Raw genomic sequence first — 20,014 nt, 5'->3', positions numbered from 1 at the left:
CTGTCGCACAAACCCTGGACCCTTGGGAACTGTCAGCGCGGGGAACCCACTTTGCCGGGGCTCTGTTTCTGTGGTTTACCCGGTGCTCAGCCTGACGGAAGCCCAGACTGACGCCAGTCTCCTGCAGGAATTTTTTAAGGGAGGCAAGATGCATTAATGACCCAGGCGACAGAAGAGTCGCAGAGTAACGCCCTTTCCGCCGGAAGTTGGTGTCCGAGTCTCCACGTGCCGTTCCTCCCCTCACCCCACCCCCGCCCTCCCCACTCGGCGCTGTAGCGGCTGCTCAGCTGCTGCCATGGAGCCTGCGGAGCTAGAGAAGATCCTAAAGGAGCTGCTGCTGCCGGACACCGAACGCATCCGCCGGGTATGGGCAGGCCCAGCCGGGCCAGGGGGAGGGGGAGGCTGTGGGAAAAGCCCGGTCTTGACCCCCAGCCTCCCACCAGGCCACGGAGCAGCTCCAGGCTGCCCTTCGGGACCCTGCTGCCTTGCCTGCGCTTTGCGACCTGTTGGCCTCTGCGACAGACCCACAGGCGAGTTACCTGCTCCTCCTCGCCGAAATTCTGAAATTCCTCAGTGTGCCCGTGATCCCGCCCCAGCCTCCACCCCCTGCGGTCTGTTCATCTCCCTGCTGCCTGCCATTCTGACTTGGCTACCTCCGCTCTCCCTAGATCCGCCAGTTTGCAGCGGTCCTTACCCGTAGAAGGCTGAGCACCCGCTGGCGACGCTTGGCACCTGAGCAACGCGAGAGGTGGGCTAGGTTTGGGATGGGAAGGGCCAGGCCTCGTCGCCCCTTTAACAGGCTAGGTACCAAGCCTTTGCCACCTGTCTTCCAGCCTCAAGAACCTGGTCCTGACAGCCCTACAGAGAGAGACAGAGTAAGTGCGTAGCGCCTTCTCTTGGGGGTCCTAACTGGTTTGGGGCGGGGGTCCTCTCTGGGCTTCTGCCTTCTTTTCAGCCCCTGGCTGGGATTAGGGAACAGAGACGTCATTCAGTCCTTGAAGGTGGAGCCTGTGAACACTAAAGTTTTTGAGAATGGGTGAAAATGATCTGCCAAGCCCCAACCAGAAAACGAGAGCGAAATTTAGCCTGTCCAGAGGTGCTGAACGAGCCAGATCAAATGCCACCTTCCTTTCTTCACCCCCAGCTGTTGCCTTCTGTGTCCGATTTAGGAAAGACTGTGCTCAAGCCTGGATGCTGCCCTTCCGGGCACCCCTCTATGGGGCATTGTCCGCAGAGGACGGTGATGAGGGTAGCGAAGGACAGTTATGGATGATGCCCCTCTTTGCAGGCATTACGTGAGTGTCAGCTTGGCTCAGCTCTCAGCCACCATTTTTCGAAAGGAAGGCCTGGAAGCCTGGCCTCAGTTCTCGCACCTTCTTCAGCAGAGCACGCACAGCGCCATCAGCCCTGAGAGAGAGGTGCGCTCCCGCCGCCGGGCCGGGCGGGGCTGAGAAGCTGGACCGAGGACCCTGTGTGCCTTTCTCCTCTCACCCTCTGCTTCTGGACAGGTGGGGCTTTTGCTGCTGAGTGTGGTAGTGTCTACCCAACCGGAAGCATTCCACCCCTACCAACGGGAGCTCCTCCAGCTTCTGATCGAAACTCTGGGTGAAGTAGGCGCCCCTGGCCTGCTCTTCTACTCCCTGCGCACTTTGACTGCCTTGGCCCCCTACCTCAGGCCTGATGATGTGGTGAGACACTGGCTCAGCCCCCATCACTGCCGACTCTATCTCTTGGTCTTTGTGTCCTTACCTTCAGAAATTCTGGCCCAAGATGCTTTAGGTTTTCAGTTTGCCTTCCATTCTTCTTAGCAGTTGAGGGGATACTGTGGGTGACTGGGCCCGACAGGTGTGTCTGGGAGCCTTCTCCTTGGATTGCATGCCATGAGGAAGCTGCTAGTTTCTGGGATCTGGGATTAGGCTGCATGTGTGGTTTTTGTGATTAAACTCATCCTGTGTCCTCCAGCCTCTCGCACGGATGTTGGTGCCCAAAATCGTTATGGCAGTGAGGATTCTGATCCCCATAGATGAGGTAAGGACATGGGAAGGGTTCTCCTTTGGGGAGGGAAATAGGCGCCTGCAGCCTGGTAGCCTATGGCTTGCCTCTCCATCAGGTAAAGGCCTGTGAGGCCTTGGAAGCCCTGGATGAGCTGCTGGAGTCAGATCTGCCTATTATCACTCCCCACCTCTCTGAGGTCCTCATGTTCTGCCTGGAGGTGAGCCAGGGGCTGCCCCTGGTACTTGTTTTGCTGGGAGTTTTCTTGCTCGTTCCTGATTTTTGTTAGTGTCTGTATAGGTGGCTAAAAATGTGGCCCTTAGCGACGCACTTCGTGTTCGTATTCTCTGCTGCCTCAGTTTCTTGGTCAAAGTCAAAAGTAAGGTAAGTACCCTCTGGGCGTGTCATCTCATCGCAATATCTCCACTCTTAGTCATGTTCTTGGGTCCTGCTCAAGCCCCGGTCCAGCCTTCTCCTGTTCCTGTCTAGGAGATTGGGAATCTCTTGCTGGACTTCTTATGGTTGGCAGGGTGGAATTTTTTCCTTCTGAGCCCATAGGGGATGCTCAGGGACAGTCTCCTCCCCTCTCAGGCCTTACTGAAGAACCGCCTCCTGCCTCCCTTGCTGCATGCCCTTTTCCCAATTATGGCTGCTGAGCCACCCATGGGCCAGTTGGATCCTGAGGACCAAGATTCTGATGACGATGACTTGGAGATTGGGCTGATGGGAGAGACCCCCAAGCATTTTGCTGTCCAGGTATACCTTAGTCTCTTAATGAGTGTGACCATCCTAAGAGAAACAATTCAAGGGAGGAAGGATGTCCATTTACTGTGGTGGGAAAAGAATGGTCAAACAGAGTGGTTCAAGTCATAGCCACCGGGAAGCAAAGCAGAGCAGTTTGTTATGGACAGGAAGCAGAGAAGGGAAATACAAGGAGCCAGGGCCAGATAGATCCCGTAAGGACATGACCCCCAACTAAGCCCTACCTTCTACATTTTGCTCCTCCTGGTGTCTGTCAAGTGATTAACTCATCATTAGATGAGAGCCCTCCTGATCTAATTGACCCTAAAACACCATCGCAATCTCCTAAACATTTCTCAAGCTAACGAAGCTGATAACCATTATAGCCGGGCTGTGGTGGGCAGTTGTGGGGCACGACTTTAATCCCAGCACTCCCAGGCCGAGGCAGGCGGTCCTCTGTGAGTTCCAGGACAGCTGAGAAACCCTGTCTCGGGGGGAAGGGGAGGGGCGGAAAAATCAATCATTACAACCAGGGAGGCTGAGGAGGTAGAATCGTAAACTTCAGGCCGGTCCGAGGCATCTTGTATCAGACATGAACTCGTCATCACAAGTGGATTATGGGACAGGCGCTAAGTGACCCTAGGAGGTTAGAGATGGAATTACAATCTCCCTGAACTTTCTCAGGTTGTGGACATGCTGGCACTACATCTACCCCCTGAGAAGCTCTGTCCCCTTGTGGTAAGCATGACTCTCCTGCTCTTACTCTCCCTGGGGGTGTGTGATGGGACTCTTGTGATCTTGCCGGGCTTTTGGAACATGCCGTGTACTCTCTAGATGCCCATGCTGGAAGAAGCCTTACGGAGTGATTTCCTGTACCAGCGGAAAGCAGGATTCTTGGTGTTGGCTGTCCTGTCTGATGGTGCTGGTGACTACATCAGGCAAAGGTATCACATTCAGTCCCTGGCCCAGGGTGAGGTCGGTCACATATAAGAATGGCTCTGGCATCCTCTCTGGCAGTCCTAGTATCCCTGTTTCAGCTTACTTGGTTCTGTTTATTGTTCGCTTGTTTGAGACAGCGTCTCCCTATGTAGGCTTGGCTGGCCTGGCACTTGAGAGACCTGCCTTTCTCTGCCTCCCCAGTGCTGGGATTAAAGATATGCATGACCGTGTCTGGCCCAGTTTAATATTTTTATGTTTTTTGGGGGGGGTGTATCTCAGTCTTTTGTTGTTGATGTAGGGTTTCTCTGTGTAGCCCTGCCTGTCCTGGAATCTGTTTTGTTGACCAAGCTGGCCTTGAATTTAGAGACCTGCCTGCCTCCGCCTCCCGTGCGCTGGAATTAAAGGCATGGGCCACCACGCCCAGTTTAATCGTTAGCTAGTTGGGATGTTTGCTGCCTTTCAAAAGTGTCGTGCTTTGGAAGAGAAACGACTTTACCATCCCAGGGATAAAGGATGGTTTTACGGCCAGTTCTGGATTGTCTTGGTCCTTTTCAGGAGGAATGAAGAGAACGGTTGAGACTAGGGTTCTTGTGTACTGCCCCTCAGAGTTTGTTCTTCTGCCCCATTCAGACTGCTGTCCCCGCTGCTCCAGATCGTGTGCAAGGGCCTGAGTGACTCCTCACAGATTGTTCGCAATGCTGCTTTGTTTGCCCTGGGCCAGTTTTCAGAGAACTTACAGGTCAGCAAAGCTAAATGCAGGTGGCTACCACATGAGAGAATCCCCCCGCAAGGCTGCCCCCCCCCCCCGGCCCTTAAAGTTTCATCTCTTTAAACATTGTTGCTGCCGTTGACCCTAAGAGGTGTGCTCTTCAGGTGAGCCTGAGCGGTCCCACCTGCTTCTTCCCCAGCCCCATATCAGCAACTATTCTGAGGAAGTGATGCCGCTACTCCTCACCTACCTGAAGTCAGTGCCCACAGGGAACACACAACACCTGGCCAAGGCCTGCTATGCCCTGGAGAACTTCGTGGAGAACCTAGGTAGTGATGGGAGTGTACAGTACAGGGGAGGGGAGGAACACATTGGCTAAACGGGGGCTGCCGGGTGGGAAAGAGGTGTGAGAAGGTCACATGGGCTGTCAGAGACCCGGTTTCTTTGGTAAAGAAACTTTCCCACAGGGTCCAAAGTGCAGCCCTACCTTCCGGAACTTATGGAGTGTATGCTGCAGCCCCTGAGGAACCCCAGCAAAGCCCGGACCAAGGAGCTAGCCGTGAGCGCCATAGGGGCCATTGGTGAGTACAGGGGCAAGGAGGTGAAGGTGTGGTGTGGGTTCACTGAGAAAGTCTGCATCGGGCAGTCCCCACTCCCAGCCAGCTCTGATCCTCTTGTGTCCTGTAGCCACAGCTGCTCAGGACTCCCTGCTGCCCTACTTCCCCACCGTCATGGAGCTTATCCGGGGGTTCCTGCTGACAGGCCACGAGGACCTTCAGCTTGTACAGATCCAGAGTCTGGGTGAGGAGAGACTTTGATTCAGGCGGGGTTCACCTGCTGTTCCCAGAGACCTCTCCCAGGGCAGTCGGCTGTCTCCCTTTGGTGAAAAGGCGCTCTTCATGTTGTACCTGAGAGTAGGGTGGAGTTTTGAGTGCCTCCCACCCTTGGTTCTGGAGTTGATTTCCACATCTCAGTGCTGGCTGAGCTCTTGTTCCCACAGAGACCCTGGGAGTGTTGGCCCGAGCGCTGGGAGAGTCCATGAGGCCCCTGGCTAACGAGTGCTGCCAGCTGGGGCTGGGGCTGTGCAGCCACGTGGATGACCCTGACTTGCGGCGCTGCACGTGAGTGACCCTTAATGGTGCCCCTGCCCCTCCTGCCCGCCCACCGGGGGTTGGCAGTCCTCATCCCAACTACCAAACCACAGCCAGGTTTCCTGGGCTCTACAGCAGACAATACTACAGATTCTCTCTACCTTCATCAGGTACAGCCTGTTTGCAGCCTTATCAGGGTTGATGGGAGAGGGCCTGGCACCCTACCTGCCTCAAATTACCACGCTCATGCTGATATCACTGCGATCCACCGAGGGCATTGTGGTGAGCAGAGGATGGGTGTCCTGGGCCGGATAGACCAGGCTAACCCTGTGATGGGGATTTATCTTGTCCCACCTGAGCCAAGATCCCTGCTCGGCTTTCTTCATCTAGCCTCAGTATGATGGGATCAACTCCTTCCTTCTATTTGATGATGAGAGTGAAGAAGAGGAGGAAGATGACCTCATGGATGACGATATGGAAGATGACGACGATTCTGAGATCTCGGGGTAGGAGGAGGTGCTCTTCTACTTAAGACACTGAGCTGGGCGATGGTGGAACACACTTTTAATCCCAGCCCTTGGGAGCCAGAGGCAGGCGGATCTCTGAGTTTGAGACCAGCCTGGTCAAGAAGAGCCAGGGATACACAGAAACCCTGTCTCGAGAAATAAAGACTTTGGTTCTGGACGTGGGCCCAGTGCTGGATGCGCTCCTGCACGCATCACCACTGCCTCCCGACCTGCCCCTAGGTACAGTGTGGAGAATGCCTTCTTCGACGAGAAAGAAGATACCTGCACTGCCCTGGGGGAGATCTCTCTGAACACCTGGTGAGCATCAGCCCTTTCATGCTGCTGGGAACCATTCCCAAGACCCCTTTCCCCACTGCTATGTATTTTTCCGTAGTGTGGCCTTCCTCCCGTACATGGATTGCGTCTTCGATGAAGTGTTCAAACTGCTGGAGGTGAGTCAGTGGAGCCTCAAGCTCCAGTTAGTGTTGTCCTCATCTTGCACATGCCGGGCACACACCTGCCCTCTTTGTTCCAGTGTCCCCATGTGAATGTGCGGAAGGCAGCGCATGAAGCCCTGGGGCAGTTCTGCTGTGCGCTACACAAGGCCCATCAGAAAAGCTCTTCAGAAGCCGCCAGTGCCGGTGAGGAGACGCCGGCAGGCTGGGAGCGCTGGGAACTGGCAGGGCCTGACTACGGCTCTGGTCAATTCTGTCTCCAGCTCTGCAGCTTGCCTTGGCTCGAGTGATGCCATCTTACATGCAGGCAGTGAAAGGAGAAAGGGAACGCCCAGTGGTGATGGCCGTGCTGGAGGCCCTGACAGGGGTGCTGCGCACCTGTGGGACTCTCGCAGTGCAGCCCCCGGGACGCCTCAATGATCTCTGCATCGTGCTCAAGACTGTGCTGCAGAAGAAGGTGAGCGGGGAAGGGCGGCTGTGGGGAGAGGAGGTGTCAGGTCCCAGAAGAGGGAATTTTCAAAGGCTTCAAGTCCAGCTCTGCTCATCTCACCACCACCGCAGAAAGGAGAAGGCAGGAGAGCCCACACTCACTGAACTGTGTCTCCCACAGACAGCCTGTCAGAACGCCGAGGAGGAGGAAGAGGATGACGATGAGGACCAGGTAAGAGTTTCAGATGAAAGAGGTCTAGATAATCTAGTTAGTCCCCACAGGGCCAGCAGTGGACAGTGCGCTCAGCCTAGCCTGGAGGAGCCAGGGCTGGTAAGAGAAGTTGGTGACTACCAGGAAGGTGCCACCCTCATCCCAGTAAGGTGGTGAGGTGTTCAGAGGAGAGAGACTGCCATGGAGTAGCATTGGCAGTGATAAATGGAGGGCCTGGGCTCTTGAAAAGCCATCCTGGAAGTGAATCCGCCTGTGAAGTTAGGGCAGCCCCAGAACCACCTGCAGCTAGTGGCAGAGCGGGATTGGGAACTGCACAGTCCCAGAGCCGGCCTTGGTGCTCCAGCCACTCCCCTGGCTCCACAGGCAGAGTATGACGCCATGTTACTAGAGCATGCTGGAGAGGCTATCCCTGCCCTGGCCGCTGCAGCTGGAGGACAGTCCTTTGCGCCTTTTTTTGCCAGTTTCTTGCCATTATTGCTGTCTAAGATGGTGAGTGCTCTGTCCCCTGGCCTCACATCCCAGTCTGCCCGTGCACCCAGAGCCTGCACCCCTCCAGCCCCACCTCCATGCCAATTTGTACTCCTTCAACCTCCCCTCTAGAAACAGAGCTGTACTGCGGCAGAGAAGTCCTTTGCAGTGGGAACGCTGGCAGAGTCCATTCAAGGTCTGGGTACCGCCTCAGCCCAGTTTGTGTCTCGGCTGTTCCCTATACTGTTAAACACTGCCCGGGAAGCGGACCCTGAGGTGCGGAGCAATGCTGTCTTTGGACTGGGTGTACTTGTAGAACATGGGGGCGGCCCTGCTCAGGAGTATCCTATGCTTGCAGGAGGGAAAATGGGGTTGGAAGTGAGCCCAGGGATTGGTGAGGTGCTGCTGCAGGGTGAAGTCTGCCAATGTGTGTATTCCTTAACTGTGCACCAGTTACTTCCCTAAGCTAGTGGGCCTCCTCTTGCCCCTCCTGGCAAGGGAGCGACATGATCGAGTCCGTGATAACATCTGCGGGGCTCTTGCCCGTCTGCTGATGGCCAGTCCAGCAAGGAAAGCAGATCCCCAGGTGAAGGAAGGGGCATCAGGCAGGGGTGGAGGCCAAGGATGGTGGAGGGGACAGGACACATGGGCCTGAGACATCTGTGTGTTCAGGTGCTGGCTGCCCTGCTACATGCCTTGCCACTGAAGGAAGACATGGAGGAGTGGATCACTATGGGTTGCCTCTTCAGCTTCCTGCACCAGAACAGCCCTGACCAGGTACCCTCTGCTGGAGCTCTCAAGAGAGTGTGAGGCTCCAGTCTAAGGGCAGACAGAGGAGATGTCATCTGTAACTGTAAACCAGGCTGGCCTTGAACTCACAGATCTGCCTGCCTCTGCCTCCTGAGTGCTGGGATTAAAGATGTGTGCCACCTTTTCCTTCCCTGTATCCCCAGTTGGCCCCAGCCTTGTTATATAGCTGAGGATGGCCTTGAGCCCTAAGACCTTCTCCATCTATCCTCCACCTCCCAAGTGCTGGGATTGCAGGCATACACCAGATTTAATTATAGCAGTGCTAGGGATCAAGCCCAGGCAGGGCCTCATGCATGCTGGGAAAACACTTCTACCAACTGAGCTACATCCCCAGCTTCTTTTTTCCTCTGTGTCCACAGAGTTGGCAGACAGCCTGATATGAGAGTAGGGGCTTCTGGTAGCATTTTCCCACTTCTCTTGGGCTAAGCCAGCAGTCCTAACTTCCCTAGGCTTTCCTAGGTCATGGGTAGGAAAACAGTTTCACCATCCACCAGAATCTGCTTCCAGAGTGATTCTGCATATACCAGCTAGCACGTGTGAACACACGCCCCATTGCTCTTGTGTCCCTTTTGTCTTAAGTCTGTTCTGTGTGTTGAGTGAGCATTTGGATGCTGGATTTCGTTGGTTTTGAAGCTATAACTTTAATCTTTTATCACACATCTTTACTACCTCCAAAAAGAGATTACTATGTTTCCTTATTCCTTCTCTAGTTCACAGTTGGGTTGGGTGTCAACTCAATTTCATGGGCTTTTTTTTCCTTGCTTCCAACCAACTATTCTAAGCCCTGGGACCCCAGGCTGTTACTGCCAGAGCTGACCAGTCCTTTTCCATAGGTTGTAGATGTGGCTCCTGAGCTCTTCCGCATCTGTAGCGTGATTCTGGCAGACGACAGGATCTTGCCAGGTGAGGGGGACAGTCACAGCTAAGGGCAAGGGAAAATGGGGCAAGAAGGGTGTCAGAATCCAGCCCTTCATTAGGCCCTCTCTCTTCATCCTCCCCAGACGCCAAGGGAGCACTACTGCAGCTCCTGACGTTCCTGGCCAAAGAGCATGCTGAAAGCTTCCATGCAGCCCTGGGCTCACTGCCTGCTGATAAGGCTCAGGAACTCCAGGCAATGCTGGGCCTCACTTAGACTATAGGCTTCAGCTGGGCCAGAGGGCCTGAAGACCACCAGTCAGCCCAGGCCCAGCTCACCTCACCAAAGACTGTATCGTTGGAAGTCAATCCTGCTTGCTGTCTTAACAGGGGTGTCTCTGGGGCTGGATCTATTCCAAGCAGAGCTGTGACATCATACTGTAATAAAGGCAGCTTGTTTTCTGCTTGGACACTAGCTCCGAGAACGCGAAGACTAGAAGTGTGCATTCAGAAACGAGACAGGCATGGGGCCGAGTGTCCCAGCACTGAAGAGGGTGTTCTGTTCCTGCAGAGGATGGAGTTCTGTTCCTAGAACTCACACTAGATGGCTCAAAACTCTTCGGGCCTTCCCAAACAACTGCACTCACTTACAAGTTCCAACACACAATTTAAAACTAAAAATAAATCAAAACAAAACAAAAAACCCACAAAGTCCAGTGAGGTAGGATATGGTTTAATGAACTTGCTTAGTGGAATCTGGGGCCCCGATGGATCAGGAGGCGCCCATATGGCTTCTCTTGTTCCACAAGAAGGATCTTCTCTGCGGATAGCACTGGTAGGGAAAGGAGAAGGCAGGCGATTGTAGTGTGTTAGGCTTCCGGCCTGTCTACCCCTATCTCTCTTGTATCTACACTCACCCAGGAGCAGGTAGAAGACCCGAGAAGCCAACTTCCGGGGGCTGAGAGGGGGTACCAGGCTGCTGAAGTCAGGCTCCCTGTTGGCTTGCAGCTCCAATGCTACCGCTCTGCAGGGATTGAGGACTATCAGCCAGGGTAACAGCCTAGCCCTACCCCTTGAGGGACCCCTCCCTGATACCTAAGTACAGCCTCTGAAGAGAGTAGCTCAGGTCCTGGGGGCATCTCCATGGGCACTTCAGGGATCTCAGGCAGCATGGGCAGTGCAGGAGGCTCTGGCTGCCCCTCTTCAGTCCAGGCCCTAGCAGACCAAGGGAGTAGCTCAGGGAAGAGGGCCGGCAGTTGTGACAACAGGCAGGATCACTATGGGTTTGAGCTTGGAGCTCCTGGCTGCTTACCACCGTTCCTCGGGGGGGATGAGGCTAGTACGTGACTTTTCCTCTTCCGCTGCTTCCAGGGAGAGCTCTGTGAGGAAGAGAGTACTGAGGAGTCTACTTGACTCTAAGGAGCTGGAACCTTGTAGTCATCCTGGGGATGTAGTGCATTCGCCTGACATGCACAAGGCCCAAGACTACGAAGCTTCCCCTCCCCATATCCTATAGCCTAGTGTAGCCTTGTGCAAAGGGGAACACTAAACATCAGGTCTGTGTCAAGTTCTGCATACCCCTCCCTATTAGAAACAGCCTCAGCAACTGGGGTACTGCTTCCCGAGGCTGGTTAGGATAGTGGTCTCCACCTGCCCCTCTCCAGCACCTACCTGAAGAGAGCATGAGGGGACCACTGGGCTCCTGGGCCTCTCTCAGGACCTGCAGGTGAGAGAGCAAGAACTGAGACCCAAGCACAGGGGTCAGGGTCTAGGTCTGGTAAGCAGGCTGGTGTGCTTCAGGAGAGAGCTGGCTAGAGCTGGCCAGACTTGAGACTTACAGGGCATGGTGGAGGCGGTTACCTCAATCTCACTCAGAGCTTCAGTCAGTCTTCCCTCCCTGCCTGCCACTTCCCTCTCCTCAGCTGCCTCTTCAGGCTCCCGTTGTGGTCTTTGTCTCAGCATTCTTGAGGGTGTCTGGGCACAGTGGGTCCATAAAGCTAGGAGTTCTGGCGCCAGCCAGCCCGCTGACAACAAAGGAGAAGGGTGAAATCACAGGACAGAGGATTCCAGGATCTCAAGATCCCACCTGCCCAATCGTCATCCTTACAGAAAGTCGGGGTTCTGAAGAGCTCCGCCGGGCTTGTAATCATCCTTTTGGGAGACTGGATCACGGGCTGCAAAGAGGGTGCAAGGCCAGTGGACCCGCTTATGAGAGCACCGCTCATCACTACCCCTCCTGTGCCTGCTCTCAGGCTCATGTCCTGGCCTGTAGCAGCGACCTGATCGGTGGATGTGTTGTGTATGCACAGTCCCCCCCCCCACTTTCTAGGAAATAGGGTCTTTTGTTATATTCCCAGGGATCCTTGGGCGGTCAGAAGTCCAGCATGCCTCTACTCCCTGGGGAGAACCGGAGCTGCACTCACATAGTCCCAGCAGTGAGCCCTGGTCTGCAGCTGTTCCTCAAATTTCTTCCGGGAGATCTGAGTTTCCTTGTCCCAGAAGAGTAACTGGCGGCGTTGGCGGCCAGGTGGGCTTGGAGGAGGTGGGGGCCTCTTCTGGAGTAGAAGGGGAGGCAAGGGTCAGGCTGCCCACCTCCCCTTTCCAGTGGATTACTAATGGCCCCACACTCTGCCCTGAAGAAGCTTGGGCTAAGTCCTTATGCAACTCATAGCTTACTCAAAGGAACCGACGGAAGAGGCCACACCACGAGGAAGGGATGGGAAGGGACATCGTTTGCCGAACAGGGCAAAGTAAGCCGACAGAGACTGTCCGGACCTGTGTATCCTGGGAGGCAGAGCTGGGGGTGGCGGGGTGGGGTGGTTCTTAAACCAAACGTTGGGCGTCAATTATCGGCGAATCAATCCCACACCAGTTATGTTTTAAGGGGTTATTTATTTTGGGGGGTAATCGTTTGCCGACGGAAGTAAAATCCTCACTGTAAGCTAGCAATGGCCCTGGGCTTAAGGACAAAGATGTAGGGGGGAAGGTAAAGAGGATGAGCTCAGGGGAGAACCTACTCACCTCTGCACTAGGTGGGGTGGGTAGACGCAGCTCCTTTGGAGGGGTCACCTCTGCAACAACACCCATAAGCCCCCTGGTTATTTTTGCTTTTTTTTAAGACAAGGTCTGGCATTCAAGGTGATCCTGCACAGGCCTTCTGGAGTGATTGGAATACAGGTGTTATCACCACAGTTTTGTTTGTTTTTTGATTTTAGAGAGAGGGGTTTTGTTTTGTTTTGTTTTTGTGTAGCCCTGGATGTCCTGGAACTCACTATGTAGACCAGGCTGGCCTAGATCCACCTGCTTCTGCTCCCCAAGTGCTGGGATTAAAGGTGTGTGCCACCGCCACCTGGCTAGCCCCTTCATTCTTGAAGCTACTAGTGTCACCCTCAGATGGCAGGGGTAAGGACTTTTGTCTCTACAAGTGTGCAAATGTTCCCAAGGAAGCACCCAGTGATGAATGCTTACCAGTGAGTATGGCCTCAGGCTCCCAGCCTGTCAATTTCTGTGCCTCAGGAGGGAAGAGCTGGCCTGGAAGTGGTTCTTGTATGCCTTCAACCCTGAGGGGAAATAGGCAGATAAGGAAACCCTTCCCAGCAATGACCCCTTTATCTGGTACAGGGGTTCCTGTCCTTACTGTGCTGGAGCTGGAGGTGAGAATGAGGGGACCACACCATTACCCTCCATGACCCGGGGTTCTTCCTTGGATTCTGCAAAAAAGGGATCAGAACACTTAGGAGACAGAAGAAGAGGGCGCTGTCCATCCCCAGGTTAGCTGTGCGGGGACCTGACCATCCAGTGCTGGGGAAACCCTCCGCTGCTGGAGAAGCCTGCGTCGCCGGCGTTCCTCCAGCAATATGGCATCATCTTCCTCGGCAATCAGCAGGTCCAAATCTCCTCGACTGACCTCTGGGAGATCCTGCTCACCCTATAGAGAGAGCAAAACAGTGGATTTTTGGGGTTGAGCCCAAGGAGGCCCAGTGGGTACTAAGGGGACAGAGTGTGGGGGAACGGAAAAGAGAAGGCAGAACTACAGGGGTGCGAAACTCACCTCAATCTGCAACATGCGTATGGGCTCTGCCTCCTGTAGGGTGATGGTCTCAGGAGACTGTGCAGTGGCTAAGGTCCTGTCTGGAGGGGTGGGAAAGTCAGAGCAGCCCCATTACTTCTTCTTTTTCTTTTTTTGGTTTTTCGAGACAGGGTTTCTCTGTAGTTTGGGGCCCTGTCCTGGAACTAGCTCTTGTAGACCAGGCTGGCCTCGAACTCACAGAGATCCGCCTGCCTCTGCCTCCCTAGTGCTGGGATTAAAGGCATGCGCCACCACTGCCCGGCAGCCCTATTACTTCTTTCCAAGTTGTTGGGGGCAGAAACACTTTGGGGACCAAGAGCCAGGCTAGTCACTAGCAAATACTCCCAAGTGCATCTTTTTTTCCCTCACTATGTAGACCAGGTTGGCTTCAGACTAAGAGATCCCGCCTGCCTCTGCCACTGCTCAGATTAAGGGTATGCAGTCACCACACCCAGCCTGAGTCAGTTCGCAGCCCCTAGCTTTGAACTCTTGGTCTTCCTGCCTCTATTTTCTGAGTGCTGGGATTACAGGTGTCCATCTGTTTTGTTTTTGTTTTACCCTTTTTTTTTTTTTAAAAAAAAAAGGGACAAGTTGAAATGGTTTCCTTAACCAGTCTAGGCTGGCCTTGAACTCAGTATCTGACCTGGGCAGGAGTGGGATTACAGACTTGTCACCAGACCCGACTGGGTCGGACTCCTCAAGAGTTATTTATTCATCTCTTGGGTCCCTGAGTCTTTGATCAGAATTGCCCTCCCAGAACAGATTCAGCAGTGACTTCAGGAGGGGGTCTCCTTACCAATTTTCTTTGGGGTCACAGCCTCTAAAAGATGTCGAATCTTTGGGAAGAAATTAGGAATGAAAGACAGATAATCAGCTTCAGTCCTCACTGGCTTCCCTCTCAGAACACTCAGCGAACGCTGGGCACCAATCTGCCAGTCTCTCTTTGTATTTTTATCTTGGAATTTTTGCTTTCTTCTTATTTATTTTAGAGACAGACTTTATTTGTCTGCATGTGCATGCTTCTTATTTATTTTAGAGACAGACTTTATTTGTCTGCATGTGCATGCATGGGCCCTTGGAGGCCAGAAGACAGAACCGGATGCTGGATCCCTGGAGCTGGAGTTATAGGTGGCTGAAAGCTGGCAGTGAAGTTTTGTCCTCGGCAAGAGCAGGACACGCTCGTCACCCCTAGGCATGGTTCCAGCCCCATCCGCACCCAGCCCTCTTAAACTTTCGACAGCCCTCCTCCTTGAAACCTGAGAGTTCTTAAATTACTTACATCACCACAGGCACACATGCATGTCTTTCCAGTACTGGGAATCAAAGCTAAGGCCTTGTGCATGTTAAACAAACGCTCTATCACTGGGCTATACCTCCAGCCCTAAACCAAATCTTTGCGCCATTTGACAGCATTATGTTATAAAGTCACCAACTTAGTTCCCTCCCCCGTCCCTGCCCTAACCTCACCCCCAAAGTAGCCTTATCCATTTTTGCAATAAGCCCCACAACATCCATATAGCAACCGTTGTTGTGGACAGAGATGAATAGAAAGATGCTTGGGTAGATGGTAATGGGGACACGTTTGTGTGTGATTCCAATAGGGTCAACAAAAAGAAGACAGCAGGCGTGGTAAAGTGCTCAGATCACAAACATAATTGCTTTTGGCTTCAAGCGGAGTAATTTCCTGGCAAGGGTGTCATCAGACTAAGTCTGTAAGAATAAGTGACCCCTGGCCAGCAGAGAAGGAAGAGTGATAAATGTATTTTCATAAGCAAAGAAGTGAATGTGGCATTTTTGGAACATGGAAAAACGTTAGTGTTTGGTAGCTAAGGTTGCCTAGAGAAGAGAAACAAATGGGATGGGTACCACTCAATTCAAGCACCAAGATCCCTAGACGCTGATACTATATGCATTCAGGACCAACTGCTTCAATGAGAAAATGGGGAATGGAGCGATGTCGAAGCTGTGGGGATGATGGGGAAGAAAAACTAACATCTAGTCTCAGTGCTGGGAACAGTGGGGATAGGGGAAGAAGGCCTCTCGTGGGAACACCATCCTAAGTAAGCAAGATCTGGGGCTTTGCCTGCTTGCATCCACCAGTCCCCTTGCTCCATGGCCTCCCATGGAAATCTGCAGCAGGCAGGCTTCCATGCCCAGACCTCAGTGTCAGATTGACACAAGGACACCAGCTAACTCTTCCTTCTATACTGCCATCTCGTGATTTCTAAGGGGGTCTGGGGAAAGGAACCCTACCTGAGGAATATCAAAAGGGCTGGGAAGTCTGGGATCCACAGACATCGTCCCAAAAAAAGGTTCTGGAGCATCTTCCAGCATCTCCATCATGGCCAGGCAGTCAGGAAGGAGCAAGCTAGGTCTGGGAGAGAATGAAGGATGTTAAGGACAAGGCTGAGAGCGGGTGAGATGGCTCAGCAGGTAAAGTCCCTCTGACCTCCGCATGCATGGAATGGTCTCTCTCACACACGCATGCACGCACACACACATGAATGTATTTTAAAAAAAAAAAAAGGCTGGGCAGTGGTGGCACACACCTTTAATCCCAGCACTCAGGAGGCAGAGGCAGGCAGATCTCTGTGAGTTCGAGGCCAGCCTGGGCTACAGAGCGAGTTCCAGGACAGGCTCCAAAGCTAGACAGAGAAACCCTGTTTCAAAAAACGAAACAAAACGAGGCTGAGGCCAAGCAGGTCTGGATGGCCCCAGTTCCGGGACTCACAGGTCAGCCTCCTCCATGTCAATGCGAATCCGCAGCTGGGCCCGGTGCAGATGCTCTAGGATATGCTGGATGTCTTCTGTGGTCAAGGAGGGTGAAACAGCCAAGTTAGCCATGGACCATTCAGCTCTAGCCCTTCTCTGGTGTCCCCAGCCTTACCTACAAGGTACTGGCACTGTTGAGAATAGACCCGTATCACACCAATCTGAAGCTGGGCCGAGAGATAGAGGGAGAAGCGGGGCCGGGGCAGCCCGGGCATCGGAGGTTGCACTCGTACCAGCACATAATTGAGTATTTCCTCACTGAGAGAACAACGGACCCTGGTCAATGCTGCACTCATCGTTGCTCTCAAACCAGAGACTCCTCCCTCTTTTCCGGGCCTTACCAGGTCTTTACTATGTTCACTTTCAGATATTCCCGCTTCACCAACCGGCTGCCTCGGGTTGCCGCTAGCCTGGAAGGGTGGGGACGGGTATGGCCTGTCAAGTTGAAATTCCCACTACTTGGCTTCTTGCTTAGCGGTTAGCCCTGCACTCACCAAATAGTAGCAAAGCAGCCTGTATGGCGCTGAAGCACGTTGGGATAGTAGAACATCTCTGCAGTTCACGCTCCGCACCAATCCCGTCTGGATCTCAATCCAAATTCTTTAGGACGAGAGATTCCCAGCACCATTGAAGAGGAGTAGGAATTTGGACAGGGGGCATGGTGGATGTGGATGCAAAAAGTCCAATTAATAAGACGACCAACGCTGGGCGTGGTGGCGAATGCTTTTAATCCCAGTATGGAGGAGGCAGAGGCAGGCGAATGAACCTCTGTGAGTTCGAGTTTGTAGACCAGCCTGGTCTACAAAGTGAGTGCTAGGACATCCAAAGATACACAGAGAAACCCCGTCTTGAAAACCAAAAGAAAAAAAAAAAAGACAACCAATTTCTGGTAATTTAGGAGATAACAAAACGGAGATGCAGGTGCTGGGTATCCTTATTCTGCCATCCCTGAGGAGGTCTGCACATCACTCGAAGCCGTGGAACTTACCTTCAGGATTGACGTCCTGACCACAGATGCGGAGCTCCAAGGGGAAGCCTGAACAGGGCCAGAAAACGAACGAACGAACGAACAAAAAAACTGGTCTTCAGGGAAGACTGAGTGTTCGTCAGCTGTCGTCGAGCTTCTGGAACTTGCTCTAGGTTCAGTCGCCCTCCAGCGGGACCAGGAGCATGCTCTCCAAAGCTTTGTGCCAGGACAGCCAATGGGGAGCCACGGAGGGGGAGCTCTGACTCCTGGTGCCAGGCAGCAAAACACGCGGTTCCAGGCCATAGGCTCTTGGAGACGGGTCGCCAGCCAATCACGAGAATCCTGAGGGCTACTGTGTCATTGTGAAGTGTCCTGGCCAATGGGCTCTCGTTCTCTCAGGTAGTAACAAGGACTTCTCCAAGGGGTTCATCTGACCAATAGACGGGGAGAAACCCAGTTTCTCCCTGGAGACAGCTTGCCAGCAGGGCATCTACTAGAGTGGAAGATGGGGTCACGTCAAGGGCAAGCGCCCTGGCGCTGCTTATAATATAGAGATGCAAGGGCCTGTGCACGAGCCCTGTTCTTCTAAATTCCACCAACTTGATTTTGTGTCCTGGAAGGGTCTGTGCTGAACTAAGTGCGAGAAACTGTGAACTGGCCTTGTAATCACTACTTGTCAACAAGAAAGAAGGCAACCACAGGGGCTGTAACTATAAACTTCTGAAGTCTTACCTGGCACTTGGAATTTAGACACCATCTCTAAAAAAGCAAAAACAGAGGCCAGGAGTGGTGGTGCACGCTTTTATCTCAGTAGCAGGAGGATCTCTACGAGTTTGAGAATAGCCCGGTCTACAGGCCAGTTACAGAACCATAGTGAGACTCTCTGCCTCAAAAATAAATAAATAAATAAATAAATAAATAAATAAATAAATAAATAAAGGAAAAAGAGGGCTGGAGATGAAGAGGGCTGGAGATGTAGCTCAGTAGTAGAGAGCTTGCCTGCATCTGCAAGGCCTGGGCTCAATTCTCAGAACCGCAGAAAAGGAAGGAAAACAGCCTTTGATCCTGGATGCGGAGTCAGGCAAACTCTGTGAGTCTGAGGCCGTGATGCTCTTTCTTTTTTTATATATATTTATTTATTTATTATGTGTACAATATTCTGTCTGTGTGTATGCCTGAAGGCCAGAAGAGGGCACCAGACCTCATTGCAGATGGTTGTAAGCCACCATGTGGTTGCCGGGAATTGAACTCAGGACCTTCGGAAGAGCAGGTAATGCTCTTAACCGCTGAGCCATCTCTCCAGCCCCCCCCCCCCCCGTGATGCTCTTACACAGTGACTTCCAGGCTAGCCAGAGCTACACGGTGAGATTCAGTCTCAAAACCAAGCAAATAAAAACAACAGCAAAACTAAAAATGAAGGTGTGTGCATGACTGTATCCAGATCTTGGGAGGAATGGCAAGAGTTGAAGGACAGTTTTCACTTCACAGTGAGCTTAACACCAGCCTGGGTCATTTTGAGACCTAGCTCAAAAACCATACACGTTTTCTTTCTTTCTTTTTCTTTATTTTTTATTTTATTTTATTTTATTTTTGGTTTTTCGAGACAGGATTTCTCTGTAGCTTTAGAGCCTGTCCTGGAACTAGCTCTTTTTTTTTAAAATATTTATTTATTTATGTATACAATATTTTGTCTGTGTGTCTGCAGGCCAGAAGAGGGCACCAGACCTCATTACAGATGGTTGTGAGCCACCATATGGTTGCTGAGAATTGAACTCAGGACCTTTGGAAGAGCAGGCAATGCTCTTATCCACTGAGCCATCTCTCCAGCCCCTGGAACTAGCTCTTGTAGACCAGGCTCGCCTTGAACTCACAGAGATCCGCCTGCCTCTGCCTCCCAAGTGCTGGGATTATAGGCATGTACCACCACTGCCTGGCTTGCTTTCTTCCTTCCTTCCTTTCTTTCTTTCTTTCTTTCTTTCTTTCTTTCTTTCTTTCTTTCTTTCTTTCTTTCTTCCTTTTTCTCCCTCCCTCCCTCCTCCCTCCTTCCTTCCTTTTTTGAAGATGGTTTCAAAACCAAAAGAAATTGAGAGGCAGAGTATAGTGATTTATACATAATCCCAGCATTGAGGGGAGGGAGGTGAAGGCAGAAAGGCTGCCAGAGTTCAAGATCAGCCTGGATCATACAGTGAATTAACCTTGGCTAGCTGAGCTCTGCCTCAAAAATAAATAAATAAATAATACATATATAAGGGGGTGGTGGCGGCACATGCCTTTAACCCCAGGACTCAGGAGGCAGAGTCAGGGCTCAGCTGGGTGTCTGTGAGTTCAAGGCCAGCCAACCTGATCTGCATAGTGAGTTTCGTGACAGCCAGAGCTACACAGTGAGACCCTGTCTCAAAAAAAACCCCAAACACGGGCAGAGAGATGTCTCAGTTGTTAAGAGCACTTAGTCCTTTGCAGAAGACCCGGTTTTGATTTCTACAAGGCATCTCACCATCTGAACTCCAGTTGGAGAGGATGTGATACCTTTTCTGACTTTCTTTAATTTTTTGTTTGTTTGTTTTGTTTTGAGATAGGGTTTCTCTTTGTAACTAGCTGTCCTGGAACTAACACACACACACTAATAAAAATTAAAAAGAAAAAAAAAATAAAGTGAGGAACCGGAGGACCAGAAGATGTGGACAACTTACATGGAGTACCCAGGGGAGCTCTAAAGAGGTGATATTTTGAAAAGAAAGGACAGGTCATGTGACTGCCTGCAGGAAGATTATATTATCACTATTGTTTCGATTTTTGAGACAGAGTCTCTCTTTGTAGCCCTTGCTGACTTGGAATTCGCAATGTAGACTAAGCTGGTCTCAAACAGAGAACCACCTGCCTCTGCCTCCAGTGCTGGGATTAAAGGCATGCGCCACCAGCCAGCAGGGAACAGTATTTTAGAAAAAAGAACAAATAAATTAAATTCTGAGGCAGCAATGT

At 52.3% G+C, this 20,014-nt stretch overlaps 2 protein-coding genes across 3 annotated transcripts; one reads left to right on the top strand and one right to left on the bottom strand.

Annotated features, from left to right (window-relative positions):
- The first annotated feature begins 205 nt into the window (after positions 1 to 205).
- On the top strand, positions 206 to 9,702 carry Ipo4 (importin 4). Of its 2 annotated transcripts, XM_048444048.3 has the most exons (30): positions 206 to 364; positions 444 to 530; positions 669 to 748; positions 834 to 875; positions 1,289 to 1,418; positions 1,509 to 1,688; positions 1,963 to 2,028; positions 2,111 to 2,212; positions 2,293 to 2,376; positions 2,584 to 2,748; positions 3,418 to 3,471; positions 3,568 to 3,677; positions 4,303 to 4,411; positions 4,581 to 4,710; positions 4,849 to 4,962; positions 5,069 to 5,182; positions 5,382 to 5,502; positions 5,643 to 5,754; positions 5,863 to 5,978; positions 6,219 to 6,296; positions 6,373 to 6,430; positions 6,514 to 6,619; positions 6,697 to 6,890; positions 7,044 to 7,094; positions 7,458 to 7,583; positions 7,695 to 7,903; positions 8,016 to 8,148; positions 8,235 to 8,339; positions 9,206 to 9,275; positions 9,374 to 9,702. In XM_048444048.3, exons 1-30 carry the CDS (start codon positions 296 to 298, stop codon positions 9,502 to 9,504), a joined length of 3,246 nt encoding a protein of 1,081 aa, XP_048300005.2. In that variant the 5' UTR covers positions 206 to 295; the 3' UTR covers positions 9,505 to 9,702. The 2 variants fall into 2 exon arrangements, with proteins under 2 accessions (XP_048300005.2, XP_087768179.1); XM_087912053.1 differs by lacking the exon at positions 7,458 to 7,583.
- Positions 9,703 to 9,944: 242 nt separating this feature from the next.
- On the bottom strand, positions 9,945 to 17,299 carry Rec8 (REC8 meiotic recombination protein). Its single transcript, XM_048444066.3, has 20 exons — positions 17,057 to 17,299; positions 16,563 to 16,668; positions 16,410 to 16,478; positions 16,184 to 16,326; positions 16,028 to 16,103; positions 15,550 to 15,670; positions 14,093 to 14,132; positions 13,279 to 13,358; positions 13,020 to 13,155; positions 12,865 to 12,937; positions 12,696 to 12,787; positions 12,249 to 12,298; positions 11,651 to 11,782; positions 11,335 to 11,401; positions 11,088 to 11,251; positions 10,899 to 10,947; positions 10,540 to 10,606; positions 10,323 to 10,442; positions 10,145 to 10,251; positions 9,945 to 10,059 (listed from the first exon to the last, which is right to left on the bottom strand). Exons 2-20 carry the CDS (start codon positions 16,616 to 16,618, stop codon positions 9,974 to 9,976), a joined length of 1,728 nt encoding a protein of 575 aa, XP_048300023.3. The 5' UTR covers positions 16,619 to 16,668; positions 17,057 to 17,299; the 3' UTR covers positions 9,945 to 9,973.
- Positions 17,300 to 20,014: the final 2,715 nt, after the last annotated feature.

The sequence above is a fragment of the Myodes glareolus genome, chromosome 12 (assembly GCF_982192425.1).
Source record: "Myodes glareolus chromosome 12, mMyoGla1.1, whole genome shotgun sequence".
Lineage (NCBI taxonomy): Eukaryota > Metazoa > Chordata > Mammalia > Rodentia > Cricetidae > Myodes > Myodes glareolus.
The sequence above is the reverse complement of the archived record's forward strand: the minus strand, read 5'-3'. Positions and strand labels throughout refer to the sequence as shown.